General features: G+C 41.6%; 1 protein-coding gene across 2 annotated transcripts; it reads right to left on the bottom strand.

The window, feature by feature from the left end:
* Positions 1–9459: 9459 nt before the first annotated feature.
* On the bottom strand, positions 9460–9813 carry LOC124987587 (V-type proton ATPase subunit G 2-like). Of its 2 annotated transcripts, XM_047556874.1 has the most exons (2): positions 9712–9813; positions 9460–9591 (listed from the first exon to the last, which is right to left on the bottom strand). In XM_047556874.1, the coding sequence occupies exons 1-2, from the start codon at positions 9811–9813 to the stop codon at positions 9460–9462; spliced, it is 234 nt and encodes a 77-aa protein (XP_047412830.1). The 2 variants fall into 2 exon arrangements, with proteins under 2 accessions (XP_047412830.1, XP_047412829.1); XM_047556873.1 differs by having other exon boundaries at positions 9460–9813.
* Positions 9814–12845: the final 3032 nt, after the last annotated feature.

Below are 12845 nucleotides of genomic sequence, written 5' to 3'. Positions count from 1 at the left end.
TATCAAGATGTCAGACAAGTGTACTGACAGTATTTGCCATCTCTTTCCTATTGAAGAAAAGCCCTAGAAAAATTGACGTTAGACATTTTATAAACATCAACATTTTATTAGTTTGACCACCTAGAGACTTTTGAGCTAATTTTAAAGATATTTTACTTCTATTAGTTTACCCAATTTAAATTGAACCTTTTTAAATCACGTGAATTAAAAGTATTTGGTTCCATTTTTTAAATTTTAATTTTTATGCACACTTATATTTAACACAAAAGCAAAGGCCTTATAATGTTTATCTCCATTGCAATGTAACACATGTTCAAAAATAACTCTAGAGTTGAATAAAAATCATTAACCTAGGTATGTAGGATCCAAATTGTGAGCTCAAAAATATACCATTTAAGAAAAACAAGAGTCCTAGAAGAAAAATGATAATGGCCATTAATTATAGCATGAGAAAAATGGGAAAGAGAAGGGCAGAGAGAAGAGAAAAAAAGAGAGATAAAGTGTTGTGTTGCAGCCCAGGAGAAATTTAAAATGGACACTTTTTTTCCTTGGGTTTGAGACAGGTCTCCCACTGCGCCTTCCTCCATTTACATTTCAATGTAAGCCTTGACTGAGATCTGAAAGGGGCTAACATGTTCTAGCAGAAACTTGATGCCTAGGACATTTTAACCCTTTTTCCTGGTTAGTAATCAATTAAGGTTTGGATGCAGAAAATTGTGAAACATTATCTCCCGCTACTTATGGGGAATGGGGCTGCTATATCATACTTCTTACTGGGACATGCCACTGATGGTTGGACTGGTTACTCCCTCCATATCAGGGCAGGAGGACTAGGTGGGCTGGGCTGGGGAATGGAAGCAGAAACAGTTGAGTCGAAGTTGGAGGAGGAGGAAGGATTAAGAGGGGGAGAAGAAAGAGGTTTTTGAGTTTGCAGGAAGAGCATAGAAGCATAAGAAAGAAGAGACTTGAAGATAAGGAATACCTTTCCATCTGCCTGCTCACTCATGGAAGCTGTGTGCCATTTTGTGACCATTTTGTATTGATTATCTAAATGGTACTGTGGCCAAATATCATTAAGTTTTGATGGCTTTAAGTTGGGGGTCAAGCAAAGGGTTCCCAGAGGTGAATCTGCTGGAATGGAGGACCCAGATCCCATGGTGGAGACTGATACAACTGAGTCTATGACCAGGGCATCCCAAGGTCAGAGTAGTCGACTGGAGACGAGAAGGCAGCACATAGATGGGTTTGAGTCATCACACAAACATCAATGTGGGGCCAGGCAAAAGCTGAGAAGAGTTGAGGACCTGATGTCAGGGTTTTTGAGTACGAGTGCAAGTGGGAGCACGAGATGAGCCTCAACCCTGAGAGAGAATCTCCACCATAAAATCAGGAATCCACCCGGCAGATAAGACCAACTATAGGGGCCAGCCATAACTATAAAAGTTGTGGCTGGGGGTACCCCCACACCTCAGCCACCTTGAGAGCCCAGGACACTCGATGGTCACTTCTCAGGTCAGCAGAGGTGTGTTTAAGTAGTCTAGAGTGGGGACCTGTCTAAGGGAACTCACCAATCTCAAGTCCGGTGTTGCATGCAAAAAGCTGAGCATCTGGGCAAATGGAAGACGGGGCTGTATCCAGGGTCACTGGGGCGTCAGATGGGTTTCCACGTGCTTAAGACACAATGGAAGGACCCATCTTGAGTTATGGCACCAATGTAAGGAATCCCACGAAAACTACGCTGGACGCGAGAAATCACATAAGGGAGTTTATTAAGCAAACAGAGTGTCTCCCTGCAGGGTAAGAGAGAAAGTGAGAGGAAAAGAAAGGGAAAGAGAAAGGGCGCATGCTACAGAGAGTGGAAAGTGAGGAGGAGAGAGAAAGTGAGTCAGGGTGAAAGAAAAGCAAGAGAAAAGATGGCAGGGTAGCTACTGTGAAGCAGTTGAATTCCACCAGGCTAACAGGGGACCAATAACGGAGAAGAATATTTGCAAGCTGACTGATGAACCCAATAGCTAGCTAGGATGTTCATAGACTGACAATAGTTGGGAGGTGGGGAAATGGCTGCAACGGAAAGGGTGGGGAGAGCAGCTTTGTACATTACAATTTCAGTTTTTATGGAGGAGGACATTGAGGACTCCAGATTAAGTATCCTGTCCCAGTTGCATGGTCAACAGGTGGTAGGGCTGGGAAAGGAACCCAGATCTGCCATGCTCTGAAGTCACAGTGCTTTCCACGTCCCTTCTTTTCCATGTTCCATCCTTCACATGAAGGGTTGGAAGAGAATGACTTGGGTGTTTACAAGGATCCAGTGAAGATTAAAAAACATAAATTCAGGGTTTCAAGATGGCGGACTAGGGGGCGGCTGCATTTCATGTTGCTCCAGGATGCAAGATTCAAAACAGGAGATAGTGAGAGACTTGGGACCAACTCAAAGCCGCTGGGTGAGTCTCTCCCATTGGGAAGTCATCCCGGATGGGACGGTAGCCCCGGAACGCAGGGAACTTTGTGAAGTAGAGTTGCCCGGTGAGACGCCCCTCCCCCCACAGGAGCGGTAAACAGGGACAACTGGGATCATCGTAGAGGAGGCGGCTCAGCACAGCGCTTGGACTCGGAGCAACCACTGGGGCTCCAGGCGGCTGCCTGAGGAGGAGCTGCGTGGCGAGCTGTTTGAACTCAGAGCGAGCACTCCTGAACACTGGGAGGTTGCCCGGAGGAAGAGGAGGAGTGCGGCGGGTCGCTTGACCTACGAGTAACTGCATCAGAGCCACAGGCGGTTGCCAGAGGAGGAACTGCGTGGCAAGCTGTTTGAACTCAGAGCGACTGCTCCTGAGCACCGGTGGCCTGCCTGGAGGAGGAGCACGGTGGGTTGCTTGGTCTAGGAGTGACTGCATCAGAGCCACAGGCGGTTGCCAGAGGAGGAGCTGTGTGGCCAGATGTTTGAACTCAGAACGATGGCTCCTGAACACCGGGGGGTTGCCCGGAGGAAGAAGAGAAGTGCGGCGGGTCGCTTGGTCTAGGAGTGACTGCATCAGAGCCACAGGCGGTTGCCAGAGGAGGAGGCGAGTGGTGAGTTGATTGGACTAAAAGCGACCGCTCCTGAACACCGGTGGCCTGCCTGGAGGAGGAGTGTGGTGAGTCACTTGGTCTCGGAGCCACCGCTCCTGAACACACAGGGGACTACCCCAAGGAGGAGGAGGAGGAACAGGGCGGGTCACTTGGACTCGGAGTGACTGCCTAGGGCTACGGGCGGTTGGCGGGAGGAGGAGACGCGAAGTGAATTGCTTGGGCTCCTAGTGACTGCGTCGGAAACCCAGCCGCTGTCCGGAGGAGGAGGTGTGTGGCGGGTCTCTGGGTATTGGAGCTATTGTACGGGGCTCCAGGTGGCTGCTCAGAGGAGGGGCCACATAGCCAGGCAATTAGGTGCAGAGCAGGGTCCCAGGAGCTAGGTGGCTTCTTGCTGGAAGAGTCGCACAGAGACACACCTGGGGTGGAGCGAAGTTTCCAGGACTGCGGGCAGATTCTCTGGGAGAGGCAGCCTAAGGAGACTCGCCTGCGAAGGGTGAGGCTCCCAGGCCCAAGAGGTAGGTCCGGGCCCCTGGGAACGTTGCAGAGGAAGACAGCCCAGCCCAGGCGGTAGTTGTAGATTGAGGGGAACCTCTAGGAGGGGAACTGACCAGCGACACGTCCCCACCGAGTGAGTCTTCCCTGCCGGGTGAGGTTTTCCCACAGGGTCGGTAAAACCAGAGACACAGGCACAAACAGGACTTGCCTCAGCCCACAGCCTAGTTCCCCTTTGGATGACCATTGGTCAACAAGTGGAGGCACCTCTGCCCACTAGCAGGGAATATACGCCACCTGAGGGTCACCACCCCTAGAGAGGCAGCTTCTTCGTGGAGCTCCGCATTATCAACTTCCTCCAAGACTTCAGGCTACTGAAGGATAAGAGGGAATATACTAGCAATCTTCAGGGACATTATATTTCAATAGAGGAAATCTGCAATAGCCTAATGACCCACTGATTCCTGAACAATATGAGAAAACAAGGGAAGAAAATGCCCCAAACAAATCTAGATGTTACATCAATAAAATCCAACGACAGCATGGCAGAAGAAATGACAGAAAGGGAGTTCAGAATGTACATAATTAAAATGATTAGGGAAGCAAACGATGAGATGAAAGAGCAAATGCAGGCATTGAATGATCGCACCAATAGACAGTTAACAGAGCAAATTCAGAAAGCAAAAGATCATTTCAATCAAGAGTTAGAGATATTGAAAAAAAAAAAACAAACAGAAATCCTTGAAATGAAGGAAACAATAAACCAAATTAAGAACTCCATAGAAAGCATAACCAATAGGATAGAACACCTGGAAGAGAGAACTTCAGATATTGAAGACAAAATATTTAACCTCGAAAACAAAGTTGAACAAACAGAGAAGATGGTAAGAAATCATGAACAGAATCTCCAAGAACTATGGGATATCATGAAAAGGCCAAATTTGAGAATTATTGGGATTGAGGAAGGCTTAGAGAAACAAACCAAAGGAATGAATAATCTATTCAATGAAATAATATCAGAAAATTTCCCAAATCTGAAGAATGAAATGGAAAATCAAATCCAAGAGGCTTATAGGACTCCAAATACACAAAATTACAACAGGCCCACACCAAGGCACATTATAATGAAAATAGCGAACATACAAAATAAAGACAGAATTTTAAAGGCTGTGAGAGAAAAGAACCAAATTACATTCAGGGGGAAACCAATACGGATATCAGCAGATTTTTCAATCCAGACCCTAAAAGCTAGAAGGGCCTGGAACAACATTTTTCAAGCTCTGAAAGAAAATGGATGCCAACCAAGAATCTTATACCCAGCAAAACTTACCTTCAAATTTGACGATGAAATAAAATCATTCCATGATAAACAAAAGCTAAAAGAATTTACAAAAAGAAAGCCAGCATTACAGAACATTCTCAGCAAAATATTTCATGAGGAAGAGATAAAAAACAAAGAAGCAAATCAGCAAAGGGAGGAATTACCCTAAAGGAACTGTCAAACAAAGGAGGAACCAAGATGTGTCAAAAAATAAATAAATAAATAAATAAAATTTTAAATATGAACCAAATGACCGGGAATACAAATCATATCTCAAAATAATCCTGAATGTTAATGGCCTGAATTCATCAATCAAAAGACATAGACTGGCAGATTGGATTAAAAAGAAAGATCCAACAATATGTTGCTTGCAAGAGACTCACCTCATAGAAAGAGATACCCATAGACTAAAGGTGAAAGGATGGGGAAAAACATACCATGCACATGGACTCAGCAAAAAAGCTGGAGTATCCATCCTCATTTCAGATAATGTGGACTTCAAGCCAATGTTAGTCAGAAGGGATAAAGAAGGACATTTCATACTGCTTAAGGGAAGCATAAGTCAGCAAGATATAACAATCATAAACATCTATGCCCCAAACAGTGACTCATCCATGTATGTTAAACAAATTCTTCTCAATTTTAGAAACCAAATAGACCATAACACAATAATACTAGGGGATTTTAACATGCCTCTCTCACCACTGGACAGATCTTCCAAACAAAAATTGAACAAAGAAACCATAGATCTCAATAACACAATCAATAATTTAGACTTAACAGACATTTATAGAATATACCATCCAACCAAGAGCGAATACACTTTCTTCTCAACAGCACATGGATCCTTCTCTAAAATAGACCATATATTATGCCACAAAGCTAATGTCAGCAAATACAAGAAGATAGAGACACTACCTTGTATTCTATCAGATCATAATGGATTGAAGTTACAAATTAATGAAAGAGTAAAAAACAGAAACTACTCCAACACCTGGAGATTAAACAATATGCTATTATATGATGAATGGATATTAGGAAGGAAATTAAAAAATTCTTAGAGGTAAATGAGAACAAAGAAACATCATATCAAAATCTCTGGGACACTATGAAAGCAGTACTTAGAGGAAGATTCATTTCATGGAGCACATTTAATAAAAGAAGTAAAACTCAACAAATAAACAACCTAACACTACAGCTCAAAGCCCTAGAAAAAGAAGAACAGACCAACACCAAAAGTAGTAGAAGACAGGAAATAGTTAAACTCAGAGCTGAAATCAACGAAATTAAAACAAAAGAAACAATACAAAAATATGACAAAATAAATAGTTGTTTCTTCAAAAAAATAAACAAAATTGATAAACCTTTAGCCACACTAACAAAGAGAAGACGAGAGAAAACCCAAATCACTAAAATTCGGAATGAACAAGGAAATATCACAACAGACACGACTGAAATACAAAACATAATTAGAAGCTATTTTGAAAATCTATACTCCAACAAAATAGAAAATTTCAAAGACATCAACAGGTTTCTAGAGACATATGAATTGCCTAAACTGAATGAGGAGGACATACACAATTTAAATAGACCAATTTCAAGTAATGAAATAGAAGAAGTCATCAATAGCCTACCAACAAAGAAAAGTCCAGGACCAGAGGGGTTCTCAGCCGAGTTCTACAAAACCTTTAAAGAAGAACTCATTCCAATACTTCTCAAAGTATTCCATAAAATAGAAGAGGCGGGAACCCTCCCAAACTCATTCTATGAGGCCAATATTACCCTGATACCTAAACCAGACAGAGACACATCAAGGAAAGAAAATTTCAGACCAATATTCTTAATGAATATCGACGCAAAAATTCTCAACAAAATTTTAGCAAATCGCATACAAAAACATATTAAAAAGATAGTGTAACATGATCAAGTGGGTTTCATCCCAGGGATGCAAGGTTGGTTCAACATCAGGAAATCAATAAATGTCATTCACCATATCAATAGACTTAAAGTCAAGAATCACATGATTATTTCAATAGATGCAGAAAAAGCATTTGATAAAATACAGCACCCCTTCATGCTCAAAACACTAGAAAAAATAGGGATAGTGGGAACATTCCTTAACATTGTAAAGGCCATCTATGCTAAGCCCATGGCTAATATCATTCTAAATGGTGAAAAACTGAAAGCATTCCCTCTAAAAACTGGAACAAGGCAGGGATGCCCTCTTTCACCACTTCTATTCAATATCATCCTTGAAACTCTAGCCAGAGCACTTAGACAGACCAAAGAAATTAAAGGGATATGAATAGGAAAAGAAGAACTCAAACTATCCCTATTTGCTGATGATATGATTGTATACTTAGAGGAACCAGGAAATTCCACCAGAAAACTTTTAGAACTCATAAGTGAATTCAGTAAAGTAGCGGGATATAAGATCAATGCACATAAATCTAAGGCATTTTTATACATAAGCGATGAATCTTCAGAAAGAGAAATCAGGAAAACTACCCCATTCACAATAGCTTCGAAAAAAATAAAATACTTGGGAATCAATCTCACAAAAGAGGTGAAAGACCTCTACAATGAGAACTACAGAACACTAAAGAAAGAAATTCAAGAAAACCTTAGAAGATGGAAAGATCTCCCATGTTCTTGGATAGGCAGAATTAATATTGTCAAAATGGCCATACTACCAAAAGTGCTATACAGATTCAATGCGATTCCAATGAAAATCCCAATGATGTACCTTACAGAAATAGAGCAAGCAATTATGAAATTCATCTGGAAGAATAAAAAACCCAGAATAGCTAAAGCAATCCTTGGCAGAAAGAGTGAAGCAGGGGGTATCGCAATACCAGATCTTCAACTCTACTACAAAGCAATAGTAACAAAAACGGCATGGTATTGGTACCAAAATAGAAAGGTGGATCAATGGTACAGAATAGAGGACACGGACACAAACCCAAATAAATACAATTTTCTCATACTAGACAAAGGTTCCAAAAATATGCAATGGAGAAAAGATAGCCTCTTCAACAAATGGTGCTGGGAGAATTGGAAATCCATATGCAACAGAATGAAACTAAACCCATATCTCTCACCATGCACGAAACTAAACTCAAAATGGATTAAGGATCTTGGAATCAGACCAGAGAGCTTGCATCTTATAGAAGAAAAAGTAGGTCCAGAGCTTCAACATGTCGGCTTAGGACCAGACTTCCTCAACAGGACTCCCATAGCACAAGAAATAAAAGCAAGAATTAATAACTGTGATAAATTCAAACTAAAAAGCTTTCTCTCAGCAAGGAAACTATCAGCAATGCGAAGAAAGAGCCTACAGAGTGGGAGAAAATCTTTGCCAATCATGCTTCAGATAGAGCACTAATCTCCAGAACTATAAAGAACTCAAAAAACTCTACATGAAGAATACAAATAATCCAATCAACAAATGGGCTAAGGAAATGAATAGACACTTCACAGAAGAAGATATACAAGCAATCAACAAACATATGGAAAAATGTTCAACATCTCTAGTAATAAGAGAAATGCAAATCAAAACCACCCTAAGATTCCATCTCACCCCAATTAGAATGGCGATTATCAAGAATACAAGCAACAACAGGTGTTGGCGAGGATGTGGGGAAAAAGGTACACTCATACATTGCTGGTGGGGCTGCAAATTAGTGCAGCCACTCTGGAAAGCAGTGTGGAGATTCCTCAGAAAGCTTGGAATGGGAACACCATTTGACCCAGCTATCCCACTCCTTGGCCTATACCCAAAGGACTTAAAATCAGCATATTACAGAGATACAGCCACATCAATGTTCATAGCTGCTCAGTTCACAATAGCCAGATTGTGGAACCAACCTAGATGCCCTTCAGTTGATGAATGGATAAAGAAACTGTGGTATATATATACAATGGAATATTACTCGGCCATAAAGAATGATAAAATTATGGCATTTGCAGGCAAGTGGATGAAACTGGAGAATATCATGCTAAGTGAGATAAGCCAATCTCAACCAATGGACGAATGATATCACTAATAAGTGGATGATGACACATAATGGGGGGTGGGAGGGGTTAGTTTTAGGGTTAGAGTTAGGGTTAGGGAGGGGGGCAAGAATGGAGGAAGGAAGGACTGTATAGAGGGAAAAGAGGGGTGGGAGGGGTGGAGGGGAAGGGAAAAATAACAGAATGAATCAAACAACATTACCCTATGTAAATTTATGATTACACAAATGGTATGCCTTTACGCCATGTACAGAGAAACAACATGTATCCCTTTTGTTTACAATTAAAAAAAAACATAAATTCAAAAAATAAAATAAAATAAATTCAGAGTCAAGCAGAATATTTACAAGTTTCACAGGATTCTTTGGATCCTGGTTCCTAGATTTTCCAGGGATGAGGTGTGTTTTTTGTTTTGTTTGATTGTTTTTTTTTTTTTTTTTTTTTTTTTTTGTAGCACTGGGAAATGAACCCAAGGCCTTGCATGCTAGGCAAGGGAAGGTAATTTGATTTGGGAGATTTCCTTGAGGAAGAGAACTGACTGGAGGAGTCAGATCCTATGGTGGATCCTACGCAGTGATCCGATAGTTGGGGTGAACCTGGGGCCTAACATCGCAGACCATGCTAAGAAGGTGGGCAGGGTTGCACTCCTGGTTTCTCTGCTGGGAGCTCTGCATGCCCTGTACCTGGCGCCTTGTGGCCTGCTCCAGTTCGGCTGACAGGTTACCCTGGGAGCCCATGGCCGCCTGCTGCTTGTTCTGGAATTCCGGCTCTCGATCTCGGCGGTATTGCTCCACCTCCATCTGTGCTTCCTCCTTTGCCTGCTTCACTCTCTGGGCATTCCTCTTTCTGGCATCTGCCACCTCAGCAACCTGCTTCTCAGCTTGCAGGAGCTGCTGGATTCCCTGGGACTGACTGGCCATTCCTGTCCTTACAGCTGATGCTGTTTCCAAGGGGTGTCATTATATTTTTGACATGAAGAACTGCTCAGAAAATGATACCCCCAGAACTGGTGTTTTGACATACTGAGAATTCCTAAAACCTAATTCAGAATCCCATGATGTTCCTTTATTTATGGTTTGGATCTTAAATGTTCCCTAAGGCCCATTTGTTGAGGGCTTGGTCCCTTGTTGATGGTGCTGTTTGGGAGGTGGGGAACCTTTAGGGGGAGGGACCTAGTGGGAGGAAGATAGGTTATTGGGGGGGCATGCCCTTGAAGGGGATATTAGAGCCCATTCCTCTCTCTGCTTCCTGGTCACCATGAGTTAAGCAAATTTGTTCCACCATGTGTTCCCTACCATGTTGATCTGCCTTGCCACAGGCCCCAAAACAAAGGAGTCAAGTGATAATAGACTGAAACCTCTGAACCATGAACCACAGTAAATATTTCCTTAGTTTAAGTTGATTATCTTGGGTATTTTTTCACAGCAACAGGACACTGATTAACACACCTTTTCCCCCTCCCAGTGCAAAGAGAAGATTTTTGTAAAATTCTTTTATTCACCTGTTTGAATCCACCAAAAGAGGAACACAATTGTCTTTAGTCTTTTTACAAATTGTATTAATCAGAAAAAACTAGACTTAAGCCACAGAAAGAAAGACTAAAGTCAGTCACTGACAGAATTTTGTCACACACACCATTATCCTCTATTTTGGTGTCATACAGAATCATTTATAATCCATCTTCTGTCCTGTGGGCAAAACAAACTTTGTTTCAGGTTCATTTTTGTCTCCAAGTACAATTCCCCTGAAAATCTTTACATTCTGTTCATCTCATATGGAAAAAAAGGAATATTTAAGTTGCTGAATCATGTTGGTCTACTAGGTGATCTCACTCCTGTAATCCCCACCATGCTGTAGTCTTCCCCCTTTTGTATGTTAATGTGTGTGCCTTTTCTCCCATTTAATCTGCCTTTGTCAGTTTATTCCAGTGAACCTTCAGAGTTCAGAGGACAAGAGGAAAATTTCCCTTTGCCCCTGTAGGTCCTATCATGCCTTCAGGTTTCTTCTTTGATTTCTTATTGCTGCTATAACAAATTACTATAAAACTTAGTGCTCTAAGACAACACAAATCCATTCTCTTGCCATTCTAGATGTCAGAAGTCCAAAATCAGTTTCATTGACTTAAAATCAAGGTGTTGGCAGGCTGACTCCTTCAGAAGAATGTTTTCTTGCCTTTTCAGCTTCCTTTGGCTGCCTGTATCCTTTGGCTTCTGCCTGCTACTTCTATCTTTAAAGCCAGCAGAATAGCATCTTCAAATCTGTCTCTGTATTTATTATTGTCTCTACTTCTAGTCCAAATCTCCTCAACCCCTGCCCCTGCTTTTTCTTCAGTGCTAGGGATCAAACCCAACATCTCATTCATGCTAGGCAAATGTCTTACCACTAAACTATACCTCCAGACCACCCTCTTACAATGACTTTTGTGATTATATTTAGGGTCATATAATTCAAGATAAACTTCCCTTCTCAAAACCCTTATCTTAATCAACATCTGCAAAGTCTTCTTTGTCATATTTATCAGTTTCTTGGAGCTGCTATTACAAATACTATGAAAATTATGCAAAATGGATTCATTTCTGTTACACCCCACTAAAATGGAATTAAGAGACCTCAGGAAAAACATGCAGGTCATAGACAACTACTCCAGGAACTATATCCTAAAACAATTTCAATGGAATAGCAAGCTATAACTTTAAGACTAATTTTACCTAGTAAATAGTCACCCCCAATCAGAGCCCACCAGTGCCAATGAGTTTTTTTAATACAGATACGACTCAGGTGACTGTATCCTTCCTTCTTACTTTCCTCAAAGGGAGAGAGGAACCATTGTCAATGGCAAATGGTCGCTGCAGGCTCAGGAGACAACAGAAGGCTCTGTTTCTACCTTGTGGTTTCCAATATTCTACACATTGAGAAACTTCTAGTAACAAATTATGGAAACAATCTCTGAAAGCATAATTATTCAATGAGCTATCTTTGAAAACTTTTCTTTTTCTCCAATAAAACTCCAAACTTCCTTTTGTTTCCTAGACCTGCAAAAGGCCACCCCAGCCTATGCATGAATGTCCTGGATTATAATCCTAGTCTTTGTTTATTCCCAAATAAAAGTTTCTTTATATTAATTCACCTTCATATTTTTGTTGGATTTTTGGCAGTATCAAGAACTGATGGTTTAAACTGTCACCGTCCAGTGGGACATAAATACACATACACCTCAGATTGTCATGAAGGAGTTTTTTTTTTTTTTATTCAGATAACACCCTCTATATATAAGCAGTCTCATGCATAAGCAATTTCCATCAGATATGTCCACCCAATCCTGTTAAAGATCAAGCAATCACAAGCTCAAGCATACATGTAGCCAATTGTAATAGCTTCCTGTTTTTCTCCAGGCATACCAAGGATGCTCTTTGGCTCCCTGCCAGCCCACATCTCACCCTGTTTGTTTATAAAAAGACCGTGCCTGTCTTAGGTTGTCCATGACAGAGCAATATCCTTACCCGCCATCGGAAAATGAAGCTTATATCTTCATTCCCTGTCTTAGGTTGGTATGAGCTCTTCACGAATCTTACCCATCTCTGACTACCGGTCTAGCATAGCCAAACTTGGGGGGAGGTTCCCACATAACCTGCTAAGTTGTAGGAGCCATTTGGGAAGGGTGCTAAGTCAGGAGAAAAGGGTACAGTGGGTAACCCTAATGTGGAATTAGTGGTAAGAATAGGAGGATATAGATTGGAAGAGTTAGTAAGGGGCAAAGGGCAAGGCCACGCCTTTACTATCCCCCATAGGTAACGCATGGCTCCTCCATTAACATGGTGAGGGATCATTAGCAACAGCATTTGGAGGACTTCCATATCTTCTTGTTGTTCTTGGTTTTCTATTGAGGAAACCTTGACCAATCTTTCAGGCACCCAAATTGGCGATTGTGCGTCCTGCTGGAAAACATAAACAG

This window comes from Sciurus carolinensis, chromosome 6 (assembly GCF_902686445.1).
Source record: "Sciurus carolinensis chromosome 6, mSciCar1.2, whole genome shotgun sequence".
Classification (NCBI taxonomy): domain Eukaryota; kingdom Metazoa; phylum Chordata; class Mammalia; order Rodentia; family Sciuridae; genus Sciurus; species Sciurus carolinensis.
The sequence above is the reverse complement of the archived record's forward strand: the minus strand, read 5'-3'. Positions and strand labels throughout refer to the sequence as shown.

Bases quoted from the DNA above. Each gene is read 5' to 3' on its own strand.
- LOC124987587 (XM_047556873.1), bottom strand. From the start codon at position 9,813: ATGGCCAGTCAGTCCCAGGGAATCCAGCAGCTCCTGCAAGCTGAGAAG.